Here is a 24,949-nt window from a genome sequence, read left to right as displayed (position 1 = left end):
ATTATACTACCACTGATAATAACAGCTAGGCTTTATTGAATTTATACCGTGTGTTAGGCCCTGTTCTAAGTGCTTTCTGTGTATTAAATAATTTAATTTTCTCCATGAAATATAGCATGAACTTTGGTGCCAGCCTATATGAGTTCAAATTATGGCTTTACCATTTACTTAGCTGTATGGCTTAGGACAAGTCAATTACCCTGTCTGTGATTTAGTTTTTTAATCTATAAAATGGAGATCATTTCAGAGGATCATCAAAAAAAAAAAAAAAAGTTAATGTATATAAAATGCTTAGAACAGTATTTGGGTTATAGTATGTGCTGTCTAAATGTTAGTTCTTTTTATTATTATTATTATGTATTTATTTCAGATGATTAAGCAACTAACATGTATGTTAAAAGATTAATCAGGAATATATCAAGAATATAACAAATTACATTAATGAGGCTATGATTATTTTTTCTAATATTTTCACTTTTAAAATATGTAATGGAATAAATTAGTTTTATAGTTAAAAACAGTTTAGAGAAAAAAATGATCCTACAATTATAGAAAGTATTTAATTTGAGGCTAGAGTAATTAATGTTCATTAACAACATTTTACATGCTGGGCATTTATGCCAGGTCCTGAGGATATAAAATGACATAAAAGTGAATAAAACACAATTTTTAGTTTGCTTATAACTTGGAGAGAGAAGCACAACTATACATGTACTATTGCAATACTGAATAGGTCTGAACTTGATGCAACTTCAGCAAAGTCTTAGAAGTAAGAAGAACACCACTGCTTTGATAAATGCCAAGTAGCTCAGTATAGCTGCAGTAGAAGTTGAGTCTAGAGAGGTAAAACAAGTCCAGATCATGAATGTTCTCATAGTCAGCTTTAAGAACTTCGGCTTTATTCTATGTAGGGGGAAGTTGGGAACCACTGAAGCTATTAAAAAGGGGTATAACATGATCACCTTTTTGATTTACAAAGCTTATTTGCTTGAAGTTTCATGAGTAAATTGAAGAGGAACAAAATCAGAGTCAAAGGACAAGATACGAATTCCTAAAGTAATCCAGAGGAGGATTTGAATTCAGGAAGTACAGAGGATGGAAGGACTAACTCTATAAATATTTAGAATATAAGCTGTCTTAGTTCCGGTTTCTCCAAACGTAGATCCAAGGCAAAAAACTTTGGTACAGCTAAGTTTTTTGGAGGCAATTCCAAGTATGCATAAGTGTGGAGATGGGGAAAAGAACAGGGGGAAGGAAGAAAGGCCAAGAAAGGATGCACTGATAATGAGTTACTCCTGTGGGCAAGTGGACTCAGTCTTGCTGGGGAACATCTCAGAAACCATGTGGAACACGTATGAGCATGATATGAGCATGGTTGAGGCCCTAAAAGTCAATATTACCACCTCGAAATATAGTGAGAAGAGCATAAAATGCTGACATCTGAAGGTGAAATAACACTTAAGGTTTCAATGAACAAAGGAAGAAAACTAGGTAACAGCAATCAGAAAGCGAGCAAGAATCAGAAAACAGTGGTGTCACAGAAACCAAACAAGGAAATAATATAAATAATAGGAGGCAAGAATGAGAGGTATATGTTTGTGGCAAATTTCATTTCAAGTAACTTGGCTAAAAATGAGGGAGATGGGCAGTGTTAATAAATGTGGCTTTTTCTTTGGGGGGGGGGGCAATGACAAACCATCTTGAGGTGTGTCTAAATTTATCATGGAGGCAACCTGCATATGGCTAAATGATGGCAAGAAAGAACCAGTAACAAGAGAAACCCTGATTTCAGAGGAGAGGGAGTAGAATCTCTGAGCAGGTAGACAGGGTGGATCCAGAAAGAGAGGTTTGTCTTAAAAATGAGGAAGAGTGACCATTCCCTAGGCAGCACTCTGGGCGACCCAGTATTGAGCTGTTTGCAAGGGTGGTTGATGGTTTGGAATTGTGTACATTTTTGCAACATGACTTTGACTTTTATTATTTCATGAGGTAGAATCTGTTTTTCCACCCATTGAATCTAGGATTTGTTTTGATAAATAGAATACATCAGAAATGATACTATGACTTCTGAGGCTAGGCCTTAAAAGGCCTTTATAGATTCCATTTTACCTGTTTTTGAAATCTGAGAACATCATGATATGAAGAAGCCCAGTGTCGCTTAATAGAGGATAAGAGGCCACATGGAGCAGAATCGGTGCTTTAGCTGACAGCAGGAACTTCCAGACATGTGAGGAAAGCCAGCTTGGACACTCCAGCCACAGTTGAGGGACCAGATGATGAGCCCAGGCAATAGGGGAATGCCCATTCAATCCTCAGAAATCTTGAGAAATTATAGACCATTGCTGCTTTAAGTCACTAAGTATTGGAATGATTTATTATGCAGCAATAGTTAAGTGAAACAGGAAATGAGGATTAAATTTTGACCTAGTAGCTTCTCTCTCTCTGTCTCTCTCTCTCTTTTTCTTCTTTGGAAAATAGTAGCTGCAGTCACCTAGTGAGATTTAGGGAAGAGGTAGAGGGGTGCTGGGCTTGCGGAGAGCGATGAAGATTTAAAATGATAAGGCAAATGTAGATCTGTCAGGCAGCTCCTCTGGTCAAGATGAGGTGGGTTGCAGCTGGCCACGGATGTTTCGGAAAATGGTTTTAATAGTGGATGGGAGGTAGGCCCTCAAAGTCCTTTCCAATTCTAAGATTCCATCATCTGACTAAAACAAATACAAGTTTGTAGAGAAGAATTGACTCACTAGTTGGAAAACATGTAATATCAAGTGGGGAAAAATCTAGGATAACTGATGAAAAGTGAGTCTTGTACAGCATGCTAATAGGAGAGCTATTGTGGATTGTAAGGCAGAAGGAAAGGGAGATATGGATAGCTCAGGGAAAAGTGTGGAGACAGGAGAATGAAGATTGAAAAAGGAAGATAATGAGAAAGTATGGGTGTTTAGAACTCAGGATAAAGCTTGCTTATACACAGGAACAGGGAGCTTGAGATTTGGCAAGAATTTAGCTTTGAAGGAAAAGATCTGGAGTTTATGTTTGACCTCTAGGGCAAGAGAAGTACTTAGAGTATGGTGATAATTGGAAACTGACCTGATAACAGCAATCTCAACCACGGCCTATTGCATATTGTAATATAAGTGAAGACTGCCGAGTGAGCACTCAGAAAGTGGTAGAGTATAGGAGCCCAGGATTGAGACAGGGAATTTGGGAGTTGGGACTAACAGTAAAGACTAGGTTAGCAGATCGTAGGACTGCTAATTTTCTGTATTTTCCTAGTATCTGTTTTCTCTGAAAACAAACATGAAACTTTTAATAACAAGCTTGAAAGTACATGTATCTTACCACTTTAATCCTAAGTAAGCCTCACTTTTCTCAAACTGCATCAAAATAACAAGATCCTAGAAAAGTGTCAGCATAGTGTTTATAGAATTTCAGGAATCTCCAGCATTCTCAATCTATTATCTTGCTCAGTTTTTTCTCACAACACTGATCCTATTCTGGCATTTGATGTAAACTACCTGTTTATTAACTTCATTGTTTATTTTCTGTTCTCTATTCCCTAAAAGAATATAAGCTCCACAATAGTAGGGATTTGTTTCTCTATTTTGTTCACTAACACATCCTTAGTGCCTATACTAGTACCAAGCAAAAAATAGGCATTCAATAAATATCTATTGAATGAATGAATTAACGACTGTGTCAAGTACTTAAGAATCTGAATAAGGCAGACCAGGGAATTTACACTTATGTGACCAGCCAAGAGATCTGGATTGCAAAATCTTTTTTTCCATTTTAGAGGATATATATTCTGCATAAGTGGGATGCTATACATGCCTTTGAGTGACACCAAAGGCATTTCTCCAGGTCAAAGAGCTAGAGAATCCTTATTGCTAGAGGTAGACAATTGACTGAAAAGTCAGAAGGCTGGTGTTCCATATCCTGACCCCGTGACATACTTGCTATATTAAACCTTTGGACATTCATTCTCTGTTCTCAGTTTCCTGTCTAGAAAATACAGATGATAACAATCATATCCACCCAAACCCACAGGGTCAATGTGAAGGCCCAGGCACATTGTTTTATAAACTATGAGTATCATTATTCTAAAATTTAATGCAAGTTAGTTTTAACTTATTACATTTTATTTCTATTAGATCTTGCTTTTTATATGGCAGTTTTGCAATGACCTGTATGCAGATTAACAGGATCAAAACATGTTATGGATATCATTACTGATTTCTGGAGAAACATCTGATCAACTCAAGGATCATTAAAGTGAGAGAAACATATTTCTCCATGAAAAAACTACAATTATAATAATATTTAGTAAGCAGAAATATTTGCTATTCACAATAGTCATCTTGTTATTATGTCCATTATTATATTTATTTCAAGAGTAGCTGGTGTCTGATGTCTCTGTTTCATATTTATGTTTTATTTCCTGTAAAAGATAGTTTCTTGGAGAAGAGCGTCTTATATTTACATTATTTCATTAAGATCCTTTTCACCTAACTTTACCTTGATGTCTAATACATAGATCAAGCCAAAGTCACTCTCAGAATGCCAAGCAACTTCTGCTCGCCTATTTCTTTTTAAATAAATGGAATAAGCATTTTTTCGTCTGAGAGAATGAAACTTACATGGTGACCCCGTCAGCTGCAGTGATTTGCTCATAAAAGGCGGAGGGGTGGAAAAGAAGGGAGCCAAAGAAATGACGAGTTTGGCAATGAGGAAATTTCAACCTCAAAAGGCACAGAAGCAATGTAAAATAAGCATATTTAAATCTGTAACAAAAAATTGTGTAAACCCTTAAAATGTCTCTCCTCCCCAGTCTGGAATAGTTCCATATCAGCCGGGATTCTTCTTTTCTTTTACGGTACAGACATATTGGGAATAGGGCATCAATCACATGAGCCCATTGGTACCCTGACCTGGCATAAAGTAGTGTCCTCTAGGGAAAAGGCATGAGTTCAAGATAAACATTGGGTTGAAGGTTGGCAAGGATGGATCCTGAAAATCTACTTTGCGTTCAGACAGGTCCAGTGAAGTCACTGAAGCCCCCAAGAAAGGTTGCTTGAAAGGCAATTAAAAGGGTAGGCATACATGCTGGAAGGAATGAAGCAAAGCAGCAACAGATTAGAGTGGAAAGCCCCAAACAGACATCTCACATTTTCCCATTCAGCTGAGACTTGGCCATGCTGATGTTTACCACTAAATCTGGAAATCTGGAAGGCTTGTGCTGTGCTGAGCATGTTTGAATTTCTTTTCCTCAAAGCAAAATTATGAAGGCAATTATGTACTTTCTGAATTCTTCTGAACCACATTACAATTACTTGGATGCTCCAGCTCATGCTAAACATAATGAACAACGGCTGATCTTAATCAGATGTATGATGTGTTCTGCTACTGAGAAAACATGTGGCTTCTGAGCCAAAGATATAAATTATACTTCACAGCAAACTTCTGAACAGCAAAGAGGACATAAGGCTACCTTTTCGGTTAACTTATATTTCTTTCGTAAGAATTAAAGCTATGTTTTCAAATACACAGACTGTACTTGTCATGGGCCAACAAGTGCTCCTTCTATAGGTGTACTATAGCCACAATGTAAGATGGGTCAGAGTGATTTTTTTTTTAAATCTGAGGTTATGAAATTCAAAAGCATGAGCAGTAAATATGACTTATGAAGGTGCCTACCTCTAGAGATAATTAAATAACAAAATCCATGTTCCTCCAAATATGTCGATTATTCTGTGGTGCATTTCTTGAAGTAAGTCTGCAATCTATCTGATTTTATAGGCACTTACAGAACATCCAAACATGTTTCTACATTTATTTTGCACTACCAGATCCCAGATCTCTTTAGAACAATATGCTGCTACCATGCCATCTTTAAAAGTTGGGAAATTTAGGTATTTGTAATTTGCTTACTTTTAAATTCAATTGCCCATATCTTATTGGTTGCTCTGATTTTTCACAACTTTTCCATAAAATCATTGTAAATAATAAATGTCAGTGTGAGATTTAGGTTTCTGATATCATTGACATTCAAATGCTTACAAATGCACACATATTAATATGTAAAGTCTGATACCTACCACAAAAATAGGTTTTAACAACATTTACTTTTAAATATAGTTCTAATGAAGAAAAAGGCACAAGGCGGAGTGTAGAGATGAAATCTATTACAGCTCTGGTCCTAAGTAGTTTCATTTCCCTAGGAGAGCCACATTTAACTCTATTTTTTAAGGAGCTTTTTTTTTTTTTTTTTTAAATTGATGATAACAAAGTGTCAAACTAGATTTAGTTGTTCAGCCAACAAATAATGATTGAGTGCATATTATGTATAAGGCCTCATGCTAGATGTGGGGTAGTGCCCAGGGTTACAAGTGGGCTGCAAAATCAGTCTTTGTTTTCTAGGCATTTCCGCTAACACATTAACTTCTCCCTCTTACCTACATTCCAGTTTGAGGTTTCCCACTACCTAGAAATCACCTTGAACTCAAGCTATTTAAAAACAGACTTATCCACTTCCTGATAAGTCGATTTCCCTTTCTCTGTCAATGACAACCCACTTCCCAATGAGCGAGCACAGAAATTTTGGAATCTATCTGACCTCTCCTACACCTTCACTGACCATTTCCAAACTTCCACCAAGACTTACTGATTCATCTTAATTTGTCTTGAATACATCTTTCTTTTTTTTTTCCGGTTGCCCCTAATACAGCCTGAAGGCTCATCCTTTAAGTAGCAGATTATAGTTCTTGAGTGTCTATATATTTCCTAGTTTTCAGGCACCCCATTATCCAATCCAATTTATATGTAACTTCCCAAATGAAGTTTCATAAAATGGCAACTTACGATGGCTTCTCAATGTCCTCATATTAGGTCCAAGCTCCTGTGTTTGTCTTTCAAGATCTGCCACCATCCTTTCCTTTTCTTTCATCTCAATATGAGGCCTGTTTACTTACCAACACACTCACTTATTCTCAAGTCTGTGCCCTTGCTCTTGTGGCTTCCCAAGCTTGGAGTGACATTTTTCTTCTCATATTGAAAGTTAAGTCATCTTTCAAGATTTAAGTCAAGAACCAAGAATCATCTCCTCATGTTTTGAATTCCCGTTGAATTTATAGTCTTTTCTGCACTGGTTGTTGGCACTATTCCCTATTCCTAAGCATTTCATGTATGTCGTTGATTAGGTTAAAGCTTTTATATTTGCTTTACATGTAAACATTTCCCATGGAATTTAGCATAATGCCAGACACATAAAATGTATTACATAAATACATGTTGATTGACTGACCCACATTTATGCTATGGCTAAATAAAAATACCTTAACCCACCAACAAACATTTTCAGAGACAATTCAACTCAGTTTTATGGGTAAGTCAAGATATAAGGCATAGTCCCTCATGTCTTATTAACATTACTTCACAAATGCATGTAGAATTCTGATGGTTCAGTCCAGTCTAGATTCATTCAGACAGACCATTAGCAACATCCTTTTTGCAACCTTACTCTTACTATCCAATGTATGCACTCTTTTGTTCCTTTCCCAGTGTTGGCTGTCTTCCTTTTTCCTCATCCATACCTTAACCTTCTACAAAGATAGAATAATCTTAGCAAGGACATTCCTCATTACATCAAGGCTTCATTCAGGCCTGGTTTCTCAATTTTCCACTGCTTTGACTTCTGGTGCCTTGAAAGGAGGGACTGTAGAATTTAGAGGGTGGAAATCTCACAATAGGATAGGTTCTTATAATGAGAAACAGTGACTGAAGAGATCAAATGGGGGCACTAAGGCTTCTAAAAAGAAATATGAACCCCTTTTCACTCTACTAAGGTTCATTCATATAATTAAGGACTTCTGACATCAGATTTTTCTAAAATCACAAAGAAAGGACTAGATGAGAAAGAAAACATATAGGTTTTTCTCATACCAGAAACTGAAAATGAGAATTTCATAAAATATTTTAGCAATATTTAACCATCCTTTAAAGGGACACTTCATTTTAAGTAGGTGGTTTAAGTCTTAAAGCTTGCTGTTTACTATATTCCTCTTTAAAATTTGTGTAACTATTAGTAATTAGTGAAAATTAACTTTTATGTGTTTATGTAAAGTTAAGGTTTTGAAGAATAACATGAACTGCATTTCTGTTTATTATAGCTTATGCACAAAGTCTGGCCAGTTGGTCTACTCACCATTACTCTCCCAGAGGTACCTGAATTGAAGGTATAATTCCTAAAAGAATAAAGTTGGTGTCTAGAGGGACAGCTGTACTCATTTAACCTTAAAAACTGGGAGATGGGATGGGTGGAGAGTATAGGAGGGAGGGAAAGATAACTTAAAAACTTAGCGTCTAGCATTAGGTTTGTTATCTGAGATATATGTAAGGAGAATGAAAGAGTGAAGTATCTCAACAAATTCTACTTTATACCTAGCATAAAATAATGTACTTAAAAAATGTGAGAACTCATTACTTTTTATAGTCTTTAGGGCATTATTATCAAATTAACCAAGTCTAAAAGATAAAATGCAGAAAATCCACATATTTTTATTAGTGAAATAATTATAGTGATTCATAGATCCTTGTTATCCAAGTAGATATAATCTGTTTTTGCTTATTATTATAGCTACTAAAAATATAGGCTTGTTTAGTTTAAATTATTAAACTAAAGTTTAACTAGCTACTGCTCTTTTTTTCTATAATGTTCAATTAAACAAAAATTGCATTTACTAAAAATTCTATTAAATATTAAGCAAAAGAGCTCTAATATTCAGTTTATATAATTTTCAACAAGTTAGTTATACTTTAAAAATCATATCTATGGCCAGGAGCTGTGACTCTCGCCTGTAATCTCAGCACTTTGGGAGGCTGAGGCAGGTGGATCACGAGGTCAAAAATTCAAGACCAGCCTGACCAACGTAGTGAAACCCCATCTTTACTAGAAATACAAAAATTAGCAGGGCATGGTGGCACGTGCCTGTAATCCCAGTTACTAGGAGGCTGAGGCAGGAGAATCACCTGAACCCAGGAGGCAGAGGTTGCAGTGAGCTGAGATCACACCACTGTACTCCAGCCTGGGTGACAGAGCAAGACTCCATCTGAAAATAATAATAATAACAATAATATCTACAATGAACTTAACCAATATTAAAGGGTTTGAAGGTAGATATAAGAAACCCTATAAAGTTCATTATAAACGTTAGACCAAGCTCAATAAATCAGTAAAGCCCAAACTCACGGAAGTGATATTAACCCTTTCAGAGCACCACCTCATTTGCCTCCAAATCCTTCCTACTGGATTTCAAACAGGTGCATTTAAGCTACTCTGAAATGAGAACAATTAAAGAATTCTTGCCAAAAGAACATAATTATGGAACAATAGCTTTTTTGGATACAGAACTTCCTTGAGGTCAATCCAGGCATCAACAAAAATCACTAATCCCTTCCTCTAATATTGCCAAGGAATTTTTTTTTTTTTTTTTTTTTTTTTTACTTTAAGTTAGCTTCCATTGCCAAATGACTAGATTGCATTTTCCACCATAAATAATTCATTCTGTTAAAGTTTCGTTCATAAAAGAAACTGTAATCAAATAACATTTCCCATTACCTTGTAAAATAAGTAAACAACAACAAAACCCACGGACTTACCATTTTCCTTCTTCATTTTCATATTGTTGAACAGTATATCCAAACATGTCTTCCACTGGGCCGCTGAAAGTCATCGAATTTTTCACATCAACATTGAATGATACGCAGCAGCGTAGAACAACTTTAGGAGAAAAACAAAATCCAGTTACATAAAGTTAACTAAGATTCCATCATGTTTTGAGTTATGGAAGGCATTGTTGAGGTTACCATCAAAAGCTGCTTCCATTAAAAAAAAAAAATGAAACGGAAGGTCCCCATTCTTAACTGTATTACTAACTGTAAATCAACATAATGATTTTAAAGAACACAAATACTAACATTCAAAAAAATTCCATACTAATTTAATATCTGTACCATTCCTAGAGCTAAGGATTTCAGAATGTGTGGAAAAGAGCAGGCAGAAACTCAGATTCTTATATGACTAATACAGTTGCAGATAGTTTTCCAGCAGTGAGCCCTGCAGAAAACCATGGCCATCAGTGAACTCTGAACAGCTCATTTTCCCATTTCAACTATAGAGAATGCACATATCACCATGTAAAGCTTTATAAAAATAGTTGTTCTCCTTGCTGCTTCCAAAGGAAAAGGCAAGCTGATGCTTTCCACCCAGAGATGGCTTCCCATGCAGGCCTGAGATTTGCTGTGTTTCCCTTCCTTAATCAAGTGTTGGATGGAAACTTATACTAATTCTCTGAAGCTTCCTTATAATATTGGTGTTGATAAATTCACCAGTTGTTATCCAGATTAAATCACATGATATATCTAAAGGGTCTACCCAACGCCTGGCACATACTACATATTTGATGAGGGTTAATTCTTTTTAATTTTCTCACAGTACAGGTTGTGGAAACTCTTAGTAAGTGAGACTGTCTCTTAAAGAAGTTCTAGAATCACCACCTCAAATGGATGGTGCCAAATTCCTGCTTTGGTTTTGGTTTTTAAAGTATACTTATGAAGTTCCAAAATATTCTTCTCCTAGATGTAACTAAGAATTCTTTCCAGGGGGCCACAATGGCTCATGCCTGTAATCCCGGCACTTTGAGAGGTGGGTGGATCACCTGAGGTCAGGAGTTTGAAGCTAGCCTGGCCAACAGGATGAAATTCCGTCTCTACTAAAAATACACAAAAATTAGCTAAGTGTGGTGGCGTACACCTGTAGTCCCAGCTAATCGTGAGGCTGAGGCAGGCGCACCGCTTGAACCTGGGAGATGGAGGATGCAGTGAGCCAAGATTGTCCCACTGCACTCCAACCTGGGCAACAGAGAAAGACTGTCTCAAACAGACAAAACAAACAAACAAACAAAATTATTTCCAAAGAACACTGTCTTATAAAATTATAGAGCCTCATCAGGTACATTCAGAGGTGGCTAAATTCAGTCTCCCTTGTTAAAACCACCATATAGCCACATAGATTCTGAAAAATTATCTTTTCTAGTCTTATAAATTGTGAGTGGATTAAATCACTCTAATATTTTAACCCTTGCTCACTATGAACTTTTTTCATAAATGTACTTTAAGTCCACACTACTCTAAATTTATAATCTTTAAATTTTGGCAACAATAGTAACTGCTTTTTCCTTGAAGAATAAATTCATCAAAGAAACAAAAAAAGATACACCTGTGTATCTATCTGTAAAGTCTTTCTTGACCTCCCTACCTAGAAGTAATCTTTAAACTTCTAAAACCTCCTTTCTTATTTTTTAAGAAACCTCTCATGGAGATAATTATTGAATACTATACAGTTATCTGTGTGAGGTTCCCCCCCTCCCCAGATTGGAAAATTCCTAGAAAACAATGACTCTCTTACTTACCTTTTTTTAATCCTTTATCAAAATCTCGCACAACTCCTTGTACACAGATGGGCAGTAACATATTTTCAGACTGACAGATAACACGTTGAAGGAAGAAGTATGCCACCTCTAGTTAAAGATGAACTGGCAACTATTTCATCTTAGTTAAAGAAGATTTTATGGAGATAGAAATTTTCAACTAAGATTTTTAAAGAGAGAAAGAGATGAGATTTGGCAGTGAAAAGAAAATGTGTACCGAGGATTTGAGAGGGTCTCTGCAAGTATTAAGACACAGGTCAGGACAAATATGGTTGCAAGATCATGAAGAGATTTGTCTAGCTGGCATGAAGGAAGCAGAAAAAGAACGGGTGAATTGCATGGGTCCTTTTATGAACATTCCCTGTTCATTCTTCAAGGGTGATAGAGAACAGCTGGTTACCATCTTCTGCATAATAGTCTTTCATATATTTGAAGACAGTTTTAAATGCTGCTTACTCTCTAAACTAAATAGTCATGCACTGCATAATAATGTTTCAGTTAATGACAAACTGCATATACAATGGTGGTGTCATAAGATTATAATACAATAGCTTTAGTGTACCTGTACTTTTCTATGTTCAGATATGTTTAGACACACTAATATTTTACTTTTTTTTTTTTTTTTCTTTTTTAAGGCTGAGTCTCACTCTGTTGCGCAGGCTGGAGTGCAGTGGTGCAATCTCTGTTCACCGCAACCTCGTCTCCCGGCTTCAAGCTATTCTCATGCCTCAGCCTCCCAAGTAGCTGGGATTACAGGTGCCTGCCACCTTGTTTGGCTAATTTTTAAATATTTTTAGAAGAGACTGAGTTTTGCCATGTTGGCCAGGCTGATCTCAAACTGCTTGGCCTCAAGTGATCTACCTGCCTTGGCCTCTCGAAGTGATGGGATTACAGGTGTGAGTCACTGCGCCCGGCCACCATTGTTTCCGTGGCCTACAGTATACAGTATAGTAACCACCTGTAGAGGTCTGTAGCCTAGAAAACTTAGGTGATATACCGCCTAGATGTGTAGCTCTAAAATCTAGATTTGTGTAAATATACTCTATGATATTCGCACAACGATGAAATCACCTAAGGAGACAGTTTGCAGAACACATCTCCATCACTAGGTGATGCATGACTGTAGCAGATGCTCCTATTCTTTGCTCATAGGTTTTGTGTATCTATTTTTTGAACAATTTCAACGAAGTATTTTTTGATACAAGAAATGCATAAAATAATACTTCTGTAGGAGGGTTTCTCAACTTTGGTACTATTCATGTATGGGTCATAAAATTCTTGTTATCGGGGCTATCCTGTATACTATAGAGTGTTTAGCAGCATCCTTGGCCGCTACCCACATGAAGCCAATAGCGCTTCATGAATTGTCATAATCAAAAATCTCCAGACACAGCCAAATTCCCATGAGGCCAAAATTGTCCCCAGTTGAAAACCACTCTTGAACAGATGAAGCGCAGAACATCACCACCAATTATTTTGTTGAAGAAGATGACTGAAAACCAACCATGGCTCATAAACCAGCAGAATCTGCATCACCTGGGAGCTTGTGAATAATGCAGAACCTCAGGCCCTATCCAGATTCCCCGAATCACTACCTACGCTTCCACGAGATCCCCAGGGCAATCATGCCTATTAAGGTTTGAGAAGCACAGCTCTGTAACGTGGTATCTCTTTTTCATAATGTCAATACAGATAACCTAAATAAAAAATACTCACTATGCTGTAGAGAAAAGGGGAAAAGGATCCTCTTTAATCAGGGTCAATTTCACCCCCTTGAAGGATTTTTCTAGCATGTCATCATCTTTAGTACATTTTCTCCAAAAGCCATTTGTGGTACCCCTCCTCAACGTAAGACCAAGCAGTTTTGGTTTCCTTTTTGGGCCTGTTTATTTATTCTACATGTTGTGTGGAATGCCCGGGGGTGTGTGCTGTACTTCTTTTTTCATTTCCTGTCCTTAGAGTTCTACAGGCAATTTGCCCAAAATGATTGTAAATCAGACTCTTTTATGTTTTCTGAGGCACCAAAGAGCCTAAAGAACAGGAGATGACATAAACAAAATAGTTTACATCTAGTTCTTTTGATTTAAAGGAGTGAGTAAACAGTAAAAGTAGCCTTTCATAACTTTTAGTTCAATGTGCATTTTGTTATACTATACTATTCAGAACTTTATGTACCAGAAGTAAAGAAAAATTGTACTTATTCACAACCGAGCCTCTGTTTCCACTCCCAAAAAAGCAAAACACAGAGGTGGTTTCAGAGACAACATAGAAAAAATACAAAAGATAATGGGAAATAAACATAGATAAGACAGATATCAAAAGTAAATTCTGATTTCACATGTACCAGCAATTGAAAACCAGTATTTTTTCCCCTAGCAAATAATAACTATATTGTGTACTGACCAAGTGTTACTCTCATTTAATTTGCCAGCAACTCTATAATTAAATACCATTATTATCATCATTCTGAAAATAAGAAGAAAGCTTGGGAAGGCAGAGAAATGTGCCCACATTTCCACAGGCTTCCAAGTCCAAAGTAGTGACCAATATTCATATTAATTCAATTTTTACATCTTAGGCCTAAAACTAGAAAGGGCTATGCAAAGTGATATGAGGATGAGCTTAGAAGACAGCCACATATTAGTCTGCATAACTGCATCTCCTGAGAGGCAAATTTGGGGAGGAGACTTTTCTACAATAGCAATGGGCTGGAAAGGATTTGGGGAATGAGTGGAAAGGCTGGGTAAGGAGAGAAATCCTGGCCACAGAGCTCCAGATCTAACTTCTTGAAGGACTTCAGCTACAACTTATAGGTCTAGGTAGAAAAGAAATGAAAAGACTTGCTCCCATTCAAATATGGTTATATATGCGATATATGTAAGTGTTAAGAACAAAAGAGAAAGATGAAATTGCTGGTGTTGAAGGGTATCTCTTATAAAAATAAATTATGAGCAATTCCTTTACCCCAGGATGGAATTTGATATGTAAGAAAACTAAATGAGAAAGAGAGAGAAGCAACCTACAGCTCTACCGTACTTTCTGCTTACAAACATTTTAAAATATAATAACATAATAATAATAATAATAACCGTAATGATATTGAGCTATTCAAACATTTGTGGAGGTGAGGCAGGACAGCAGACATTCCCCTCTTTTTGTATATTAGGAAACTGAAGCTCAGAGAGGTTGAGTGATTTGCCAAAGGCCAGCCTGCATTAATGGCAGAGGCAAGATTTCAACATTGATCTTATGAGGCCAAATCATAGGATTTCTGTAACTAGAGTGCTATTGAGTTGGTCTGATTAATAAAAATAAAAGTAAAAATAACCCAGCTCACAACAATCCTCAAAAGGCTCATGATGGCTCTTAATCATCTTGTAGCTCTGGAGTATTTGACAATAGGACTGGCAGAAAAAGGATAAATGGAGGTGACAGAGGCTGTTGACAGATGGAAGGAAGCCACCCTCTTGTACGCATCCTTGAGTTCCAAGAAGTGTTACTGTAGCCCGTTTAGTTGTTGGCTTCTTAATAAAGAAAGTCTGTCTTTGGACCAGGTAGGTCAGACTGAATCCCAATCTAGTAATATCCAGATGGGAATATTCAACAATGAATGCAATTCTGAATATTGCAAATTTCAAGCCAAGGAAAGAGGATATCAAATAAATGATGACAAGGTAATGTATTAAAATGCTATTGCTTTATTTCAAAGCTTCCTATATATGTTTATCCTATTTAGAAATAGAAGAAATCATAGAATTAACATTATTTTTATTATTTTTAACATAAATAATGAAATAATGACATAAGATTAAGACAAGACATAATCATAATTATGTTTTTATAGTGAATTAATGGTTTAGGGCAAATTCCTTGGCGATAAAGAAAGATAGTCATCCCTGGAGACACAAGAACTAATCTTTTCATCTATATTATTTATTAAATCATTCATATATTCCACTACTCCACAAATATAACCAAGTGTTTACTCTGAATTGAATATATGGTAGGCCCTGGAAATACAGTCATAAAAAGATGGTGCTAGGCCAGGCACAGTGGCTCACACTTGAAATTCCAGCACTTTGGGAGGCCAAGTCAGGTGGATTACCTCAACTCAGGAGTTCAAGACCAGCCTGGCCAATATGGTGAAACCCTATCTCTACTAAAAATACAAAAATATTAGCTGGGCTTAGGGGTGCACACCTGTAGTCCCAGCTACTCAGAAGACTGAGGCAGGAGAATTGCTTGAACCTGGGAGGCAGAAGTTGCAGTAAGCCGAGATTGTGCCAATGCACTCCAGCCTGGGTAACAGAGTGAGACTTCATCTTAAAAAAAAAAAAAAAAAAAAGATGATGCTCCCAGCCCCCCCGCAAAAAAGGCAAGTGATTTCACCTCTATGAACCTCAGTTTATCATATTTGAAATGAGCTTACAAATAACTTTCAGGTATTAATTGCTGCAAGAAATACAAATTATGCATTTAGCAAAAGATAATATTCAAGAAATGAGCTAACTGATTTCATAGGTAGAATCCAAATAATCAATATACCATCTGGCAATTGATTTTTCTTTCAAAAGAGGACTCTTCCCTCATTTTGATGACTGTATCTTGAAACACAATACAGGTATGTTACATCAGTGGGGATGAGAGAGCAGATTCTTGGACTCATTCTCATAGCAAATTTCCTGTTTCTAAACTTGGCTGCAATGACATACATAAAGAAAATCTAAGATGAAGGTGTCAGGCCTTCCAAGTGGAAGAGCTAGCCAGGGAGAAGGAGTGCAGATGACACCAGTCCATTCAGTTAGAACCCTTGGATTCTCATCTCAGTTGCTCAAAACATGATGCATATCTGTGATACCACCTAGGATCTGAGCCAAAAACAAGTTGGACCTTCTTTCACTCTAAGGAAAATTTACTCCCCTCTAACCTATTTTAAGGGTTGCAAGTCTATTAAAAGACAGGGTGACCCTGCGGTGCCTCTTTCTAGTATATTAATGTCCTACTAATGAATTCACAGAACTGAACCACCTGAGAATCAGACAGCATATCTAGAAAGTATGAGCTCTATAATGAAGAGCTGGAGAGGCCCCTCCCTTCCCCAAGCCTGAGCCCTAGTACATTCTTGGTAGCTCTTACCTCTTGTGCCAAAGCCTCCTGGTGGAAAGAGTTAATTCACCCCATTCACATGGTAGAAACTGCCAACGTCATATATTCTCACTACAACTAAAAGGTGATATATTAAGTATTTTCTATAACTCCAAATCTACTTTCAATCTCCTAAATTCAGATGAAATATATTCCATTTTGAGGCATTACAGGGGGTTGGAAGAAAAATTTTTTAGTAATAAGAGTTTGTGAAAGTTGGAAGCCCTTTTCCTTAATGTATAACAACTTTATAATATTAGTCTTATGGGTCAGAAATTTTAATCAGTTTTATTACTCTTAATAGATTGAGTTTGATCTCAGTTTTGATGTATATGGTTGCTGTAAAAGATAACATTTGACTCAAAGTGTAACTGAATCCAAAAACTCTATAGTACTACATGCATTCTAGTTGGTTTGAAATCTAAAATGAGTATTTTTATAGCACTATAACCTTGAGAAGGAGGAGCCACAGACCTCTAGTGGTAAAGATACGAGGAACAAAGATAATTAAAATATGACAAATAGTTATAGGGCCTTGTCCGATGAGCACAGAATCAATACAACCATTTGGAAATGACATCATAATCTCAAATACAGAAAATTCATATATGATGTAAAAAATAATATATCCAACTTAGTGTCTCCTTCAAACAATTGGAACTTCCCAATACAATTGATGTAAGAAGAAAATCTGGCTCAATACATCTTATCAAAGTTCTTTCATCAGAAATGATGTAATATGTCAGCAAGACACCTACCTCCATCAACAAGTTTAGAAAAGCAAATCCAAATAAACACCTCAGTATTCAAGCATTTTCCAAGTTTCATCCTGGGAAGCTGCTTTTTAACTTCATCTTGCCATAGCGATCTAATTGTTTTGACTTTTAGTGCTAAAGTCCTGTGGCTCTCCAGTTATTACAAATGGTATTTGAACTTCAAAGTGAGTGTGCATATATATGTATATCTGTGTCTGGTGGAAAGGAGGCAAGGAAGTATAGTTTTTGATACAAAGTAGCTGTTTAATACAAGTTTGTTAAATGGGACAGGATGGAATAAATCGAAAAAAATAAAGACTTTTAGTATAAAGGTCATTCTGGCTGTAAGAATTTGTCCCATTTTATAAGTGCTACCCAGAATAACTCCTAGAGTGTTTCGCAAACATCCTTTGTTAAAAAATCTTCCTTTAAAATTTTTCTACATAAGTTTGTTCTTTCATGGTGTTTATTTTCCTTTGTAGTATCTACAGACATCTGCTCTTTCCCCATATCCTCCCACCACAAATAATTGCCTGCTTTGCCAGCTCCTCTCAGACCTACTCTTGATCTCTAAAATTCTTAAACAGTTTCAGAAACCAACCCCCTTCACCACATCAGCATCATCTTTCAGATCTATGTTTTACCAAATAAAAAAGCTGCAGAACCTCAGGGGTCCCTGGATCCCACTGTGGGAAGCACAACTCGTGTGTTTGTGTAAGCCACATGAGCACAGAACTCTGTTCTCCAGCTGCCCTGGCATCCTGAATGCTGAACTCATTAATTTCTGTGACTGCACAGCATGGAGCACTGCATACGCAAAGGCGTACTACACTTCAAAACAAAACAGGGTGGCATCCTATTCAAGTATTTACCCAGAAATGTGGTATTGTAAGCCTTCACATGTATAAGAGTCTGAATAAAAGTGGTACTTTTATTAGTGGAATATTTTCCATGAATTTTATTCATTTACTTACAATTTTTTTCTCAGTAAGATATTACCAGTTATAAAGGTATTTTTGTTAGTATATACAACAGGTAGCTTTGAGGGTCAGTAAAGCAAAGAGGTAGTATACACTGTAAAACAAATTATTTTTAATTTATCCACTAGCTTTAACCGGCAATTGCAAATTCCAGGCACTAAGAGATTCCATTGTTGATTCTCCTACACTATTTAACAGGCTAATTTTTCTGGATGACTTGGATGTGAGCTTTTGAAGGCATACACATGTCCAAGCATGAGGGTGAAACAGGAGACACAGTTACTACTTCACCTACTTTCCTTGCTTCACCTGGGGACAGTGAGTTATCTTCTCTTTTGTTTATTTATAAGTTTAACAATTCCAGTGGAAATTAGAGAACTGAAAATCATTTCCTTAACCTTGTATACTATTTCTGCTTTCCTGGCCCATGAAACTACCTGTTGTGCATACTAACAAAAATAACCATAGGACTGGCAATGTGTTGCCAGCTCACATATCTTACCGAGAAGAAATTATATGTAAATTAATAAAATTCATTTAAAAGAACCTGCTAATAAAGTTACAACTTTTTATTCAGGTTATTTCTTTTAAGGCATCAATGGACAGAGTACATAGGATAGTTGGGTAAGACTTGACCCTGAGATTGAATCAATGACATCCTAAAAGTGTGCAAAAGACAGTACCCAGTTACCTAATGTTCAAATACTACAAGAAGAGCCAAAAGCTATTCTCCCTTTCCCTAATAGTACAATTTGGAGTTTGGAGCTAAACTTGTTTAGCGAAAACACATTTAGATGTAAGTAAAAATAAATAGAAATTAATGAAGAAGAATAACATTTTCAAATATACCTCAAAGTACTTAGTTAGATCATTGAAATTTAGGAGTCAAAGTATAAAGTTTTTTAGAAATATGATCATTCACATATCTTATGGTATCACCTATAACACATAACAGCAATTCTTCACTTAGTGAAACTCCAACATATGAAAAAATCTACTAAATTATGTTGTGACTTTGTTGTTGTTTTGAAGCAGGGTCTCACTCAGTCACCCAGCTTAGGATGCAATGATGCAATCATGGCTCACTGCAGCCTCAGCCTCTCCAGCTCAAGCCATTCTTCCACCTCAGCCTCCCAAGTAGCTAAGACCACAGGCACAAGCCACCATGCCTGGTTACTTTTTGTATTTTTTGTATAGAAAAATACAAAAGTGCTCATGATGTTGCCCAGACTGGTTTTGAACTCCTGGGCTCAAGTGATCTGCCTGCCTCGGCCTCTCGAAGTGCTGGGATTACAGGCGTGAGTCACCACACCCTGACTCAATGTTGTGATTTATTTAGATTGGAAAATAATTACTGGCATTTTAAATCATCTACCACCTTATTTCAAAAATGGAGCATGCCTAGACTTTTACAGATTAACTTTTATACAAGGTTTTCAGGACATATTCAAAACATAAAATGAGGTCTACCTATGTTTTCTTTTCCTGTGAGCCTTAAAGAGGTGTTAGATTTAGTTTGCCTTCATCTCTCTTTTTTTAGTTGCCATATTTCTCAGAAACAGGAGGCAAAATATATAGATTCATAACATTTCTTTTCTGATGGAATTCAATTGTCTAAATACTTTCTAGTTTAACACACAAACGGTCAATCATTAACATTAATAAATTAAAGTTTTCATGAAGCTAACTAACAAAATGAAATACTCTGCACACTCTGACAATGTACCTCAACCAAAACCAAAAATCTATTTAAAAAATTGTCCATCCTAGAGTCACCTAGTAGCTTTAACTAGCAATTCCATATTCCGAGATGCCATTGTTGATTTTCCTATGGTGTGTAATAGGCTATTTTTCTTTGTCTCAATACTGCTTCTAATCATACACTGCCACTTAAACTAAAATGATTCTGTATAATTTCTCTCCCTTCTTAGCTACTTCCCAGCTACTTATTATAGCAATTTTCCATTATATCATTCACTACCAAATATTTCCTTCATTCAGAAGTTTTCTGGTTCCTCTGCTTAACTAAAAACTTACCCATTTTATGAAGAGAAAATAAGTCAAACGAATGTAACTTGTTATTCACCTGAAAACACTTAGAAAAGAAATCAGAAAGTATTTTAAAGGACATTAAAGTTTGTTTATAAGAAAATAAGAAAAGTCTCAGTAGCCTGGAATGTTGAAATATTTCAGAAGCCAAGGGTCACTAGAATGCTTGTTTTTGTTTCAGAGGAAAGAGATAACTTTTTGATGCTTTCTTTTCTGTTTTGAGATAACTCTAAACTTTGTTTTCTTAGTTATAATTGCTGTTGCTAAGACCAGGATGATCTTCCAGCACTTAGAACATTAGTTGGGCAGTAACATCCTTTGGATCCAAACTCTATTCCTATCTAGTAGCATCATCTTTTACATTCTTTCCATTAGTCTACAAGAGTATCTTGAAACTGAAATAAATACAGATGTTATAGTCAGTATCCCCAAGAACAAGCAGCCAATATTTCCCTTAAATGGAAGTATTCTGATACTTAGAATCGCAACACTAGTGACTAAGTATTTGTTATATATAAGGATCTTAAAATTCAGGGTAGAGGTTACGTCTGCATGGGGGAAGGGGAGAAAAAAAATAGGATCTAAAAGGAAATAAAAACATAGCTTTATCTTTGCATGTTTTTAGAGGGAAATGCTGACTTTCCACTTCTGACATTTCCTTCCATGGGGTGAGTGCTTCACCGGTTGTAATACTTAACAACTGGTTAAGGGCTATTTCTCAACCTGCCCTTCCTTCACACTTAACTGATTGGTGAGTCTGGAAGGAGACACTGTATGGGCAGCCCCGTCCTCTCTTTCTCATTTGCTTTTAGAAGTGAGCCTGCCTACGTTAAGAAAATGCTTTGCTTTGTTGTTGCAGTATCAGGCTCTCAGCTGGTGCTGGAGTGTAGACAGCCGCGTCTGGGGTTCAGTAGTGGGAATTTAATTCCTCAGCCATGCTGATTCATCAGTCTGATTCTTTGTCATTTCCCAATTGGTTCTGACCTCAAGTAAGGAAGAGGTTTGGTCTTTACTGGACTTTCTCAAAAATCCTAATAAAGTGTTATTTCTTGTGAAAAATAAACAATTATAGAAAAATGTTTAGATTTTGCAAAGCTGGGTAGAGGGCACACTGCTATTTGATACATTATTCCTCACAATTTTCTAGTTTGCTTGAAGTATTTCATGATAAAAATGCTTTTAAATTTTTCCAGTATAATTATCATTAGACATTTGAAGATGTAGTAACAGGATACTTCTCTAAGACTTTCTAATTGTATTAAAATTGTCTCCTATTTTCTTAACTAATTCAACAATGAAATCACAGTGCCATTCTTGCTTCTTAGAGAAGCAAAAAGGCACAAAATAGAAGAGCTTGATTGAATGACCTTTATTATCTTTATCCATTTCCTATTCTCTAAAATCTTAATACTTTCAGCCACATTGAGAACAAGGAATGGGCCAGCAGCAGCAGATCTGAGAAGGTACGAGGAGGAAAAGGCGGAGATGTGCTAACTTCAGAGGTAGGCAAAGTGAACAACCAAATGGCAGAAATCTGGCCAAGGGTGATTTGTTGTGGGAGCTGTCATCTCGCATTCATATTCTGGTGTACATCACTGAGACTCAATTTCCAAGGGGGGACAAAAAAAAGACAAAGATTTTGGAAATCAAATTGGCATTCTGATTAAAGTTCAATTTGCTTACACAAATGTACTGGCCAGAAAAGATACTGACTTGCTAGAATTTTCACTAGTTTCTCTTTCCATAATTTTGTCAGTACTTGTCCACAGTCCACTTTCTTATTTTATGTACTAGCTCTGTGCTATTTTGTCTGGTTGGGCCATTGCCTCTTCAGAGATGTGCAAATAATCCTCACCATGGAACTGAAATTTTCTTTAAGAAAGAGACACATGTGCTGCTCCAGGAACTCATAATTCCTTACTCTGGGAGAAACTGAATAAATAGGGAAGTAAATTAAGTAACACTTACTGACTTTCTACTGGCCATTTCTAGTTCATGAACATTAAGCATTCAGGGAAGATGCAAAATAAACAGGTGATCATCCAATTTAGGATTGGTCAGCATGCAAGAGGTGGACTGAACATCTATTTCTAATGATATCAAGAAAATATAAAGATGGAAGAAAGAAATGCCAAGGAGTTTCTACAATTATCAGCAAAGTTCAACAGGATATAGAAAGATAAACACAGATAAATGAGAATGTGCATTGGACAATTTTCCTTATATATTGCAATTTTTGAAAGCTTTCTAACATCAATCATTTCTCACCATTCCATATATTCTTGCAACTCCTTGCTTTTAAGTTATGATTTGAATCTTGAAAAGGACAGAAATTAGAACAACCGAACCAATAACAACAACAAAACCAAGATCTTATGATATCAATATAATCTAATAACTTACTTCCTCAGAAGGGATTTCTTATATCAAAATACACACACACACACACACGTCTATAAATTCATCACCCAATAAATGCTGCCCCACTTTTTAAGCACCATTTTAGACCCATTAAAATGAGGGCTCATTTGACCTTTCCAGTCTCATTACTACTCTGGCTCAGAATGTCAAGTTATGGCCACCCTTTAATATGTGCAATTCCCTGACACATTTTGTATTCTCAACTGAACTTCTGCTAAAATTTTCCCTACTTCTGGAAATTCCTTTATTCAATTCTTAGCCTGGTGAACTCTCAACCATCTATCAGAGGCTACCACAAGGTCACTCTCCCCAGCTTCCCCCATTGATAATCATTCTTCCTTTGTTTCTGCAGAACTTTTACACATTTCTCCCATAGGATGTATTGCTTTATATTAAAGGTAACTGGTTTACATGTACTAGTCTCCTGTTAGACTTGGAAGTCCTTCAAGTACTTAAAGATAAGAACTTATATTCTTATCCTCAATGCCTAGCACAATTTTTGGATGTAATTAAGAAGGCTTGTTAGCTCCTAATGTCCACTTTTTTCATTAGTAATAAAATCTTTACTTGGGGCAGCAGTACACACAGCTAGAAGACAACTTGTAGATATGCATAGCTGTATGACTAAATACTGGCCCCAAAAAAGTAAGTGGAAGTATTGTGTGGGATATTCCAGAAATCCCCTGTGTAGAACTGATTCAACTCAGAATGCCCTTTATGTCCTTCTATTTTCTCTTTATCCTTCTTATACCTTTCTTCTTTGTCCTTCTCTCAATTATGAACTCTTACTTAACAGTTAGCATTCACTCAAGAGTGAATTGTGTCCCCTGAGATTCATATGTTGCAGCCCTAACCCCTAAAGTGACAGCATTTGGAAATAGGGCCTTTAGGGAGGTAATTAAGGTTAAATGAAATCACAGCCAGTGGGGCCCTAATCTGATAGGACTGTTGTCCTTATAATAAAAGAAAGAGATACCATTTTTCTCTCTCTTTCTCTCCTTCCTTCCTTTTTTCCTTTCTTTCCTTTCTTTCTTTTCTTCTTTCTTTCTTTCTTTCTTTCCTTCCTTCCTTCCTTCCTTCCTTCCTTCCTTCCTTCCTTCCTTCCTGTTTCTTTCTTTCTTTCTTTCTTTCTTTCTTTCTTTCTTTCTTTCTTTCTTTCTTTCTTTCTTTCTTTCTTTCTTTCTTTCTTTCTCTCTTTCTTTCCCCTCCCTGCCTTTCTCCCTTCCTGCTTTCCTCCCTCCCTCCCTCCCTCCCTCCCTCCCTCCCTCCCTCCCTCCCTCCCTTCCTTCCTTCCTTCCTTCCTTCCTTCCTTCCTTCCTTCCTTCCTTCCTTCCTTCCTTCCTTCCTTCCTTCCTTCTCTCTCTCTGTCTCTCCCTCTTTCCCTGTCTCTCTCTCCCCATCTCTCTCTCTCTTTCTCTCTGTCTCTCTCCACCACGTACACAGAGACAAGGCCGTGTGAGGATACAGCAAGAAGGTGGTCATCTACAAGACAGGAAGGGAAGCCTCAAAGGGAAGCCGCAAAACCAAGCTGAAAGCAACTTATTTTGACCTTCTAGCTTCCAGAGCAGAGGGAGAATACATTTCTGTTGTATAAGCCACACAGTCTGTGGTATTCTGCTATGGCAACTAAGCAGACTAAGACAGGCTTCAACTGCCCTGTTGGACTATGAAGTGAACTTGAATGGAAGTGATGTGTGCTAGGTGCTGGAGCAGAAAGATGAAAGTAACACAGGGTTATGCTGATGATAGAGCCACCACACCAGCAACGAACTGCCTTCACATGGATTGTCTTATTTGTTATTGTACATTGTTCTATATTGCTAAAGTACCCTATCTTCATAGATTCATTGGCAGATGATGTGTTTAATAAAATTTGTTGAATGAATGAATATGTCATATGAATATTCTTTTTCCATTAGGTGTCTTATTGAGTCTAATTATTATCTCATGTAAGTTTGCAATTCTACACTACCTCATCCAGCCACTATTTTTCTTTTTTTCCTGTTCTTTGTATTTAATGGCACAATTCCATAAAGTTAATATATCTCCCCCCTCTAAATGGTCACATCATAGTTAATTAAGCTTTATTTTAATTTAGATAAACATTTATCAG

General features: G+C 36.6%; 1 protein-coding gene and 1 long non-coding RNA gene across 3 annotated transcripts in view; one reads left to right on the top strand and one right to left on the bottom strand.

Moving 5' to 3' along the window:
* Positions 1-24,949, bottom strand: part of ITGA1 (integrin subunit alpha 1) — a 177,149-nt gene that overhangs the window by 106,948 nt on the left and 45,252 nt on the right. For both annotated transcript variants that reach the window (XR_012413654.1, XM_005556876.5), the window contains exon 2: positions 9,658-9,778. Coding sequence is in view for 1 of the 2 variants with exons in the window: in XM_005556876.5 (XP_005556933.1) it covers positions 9,658-9,778 (121 nt within the window). In the remaining variant the exon portion in view is untranslated. The remainder of the gene's footprint in view (positions 1-9,657; positions 9,779-24,949) is intronic.
* Positions 21,825-24,721, top strand: LOC141406993 (uncharacterized). The gene is made up of 2 exons (XR_012413656.1): positions 21,825-21,917; positions 24,280-24,721. It is a non-coding gene; the product is annotated as an uncharacterized lncRNA (long non-coding RNA).

Source organism: Macaca fascicularis, chromosome 6 (assembly GCF_037993035.2).
Source record: "Macaca fascicularis isolate 582-1 chromosome 6, T2T-MFA8v1.1".
Lineage (NCBI taxonomy): Eukaryota > Metazoa > Chordata > Mammalia > Primates > Cercopithecidae > Macaca > Macaca fascicularis.
The sequence above is the reverse complement of the archived record's forward strand: the minus strand, read 5'-3'. Positions and strand labels throughout refer to the sequence as shown.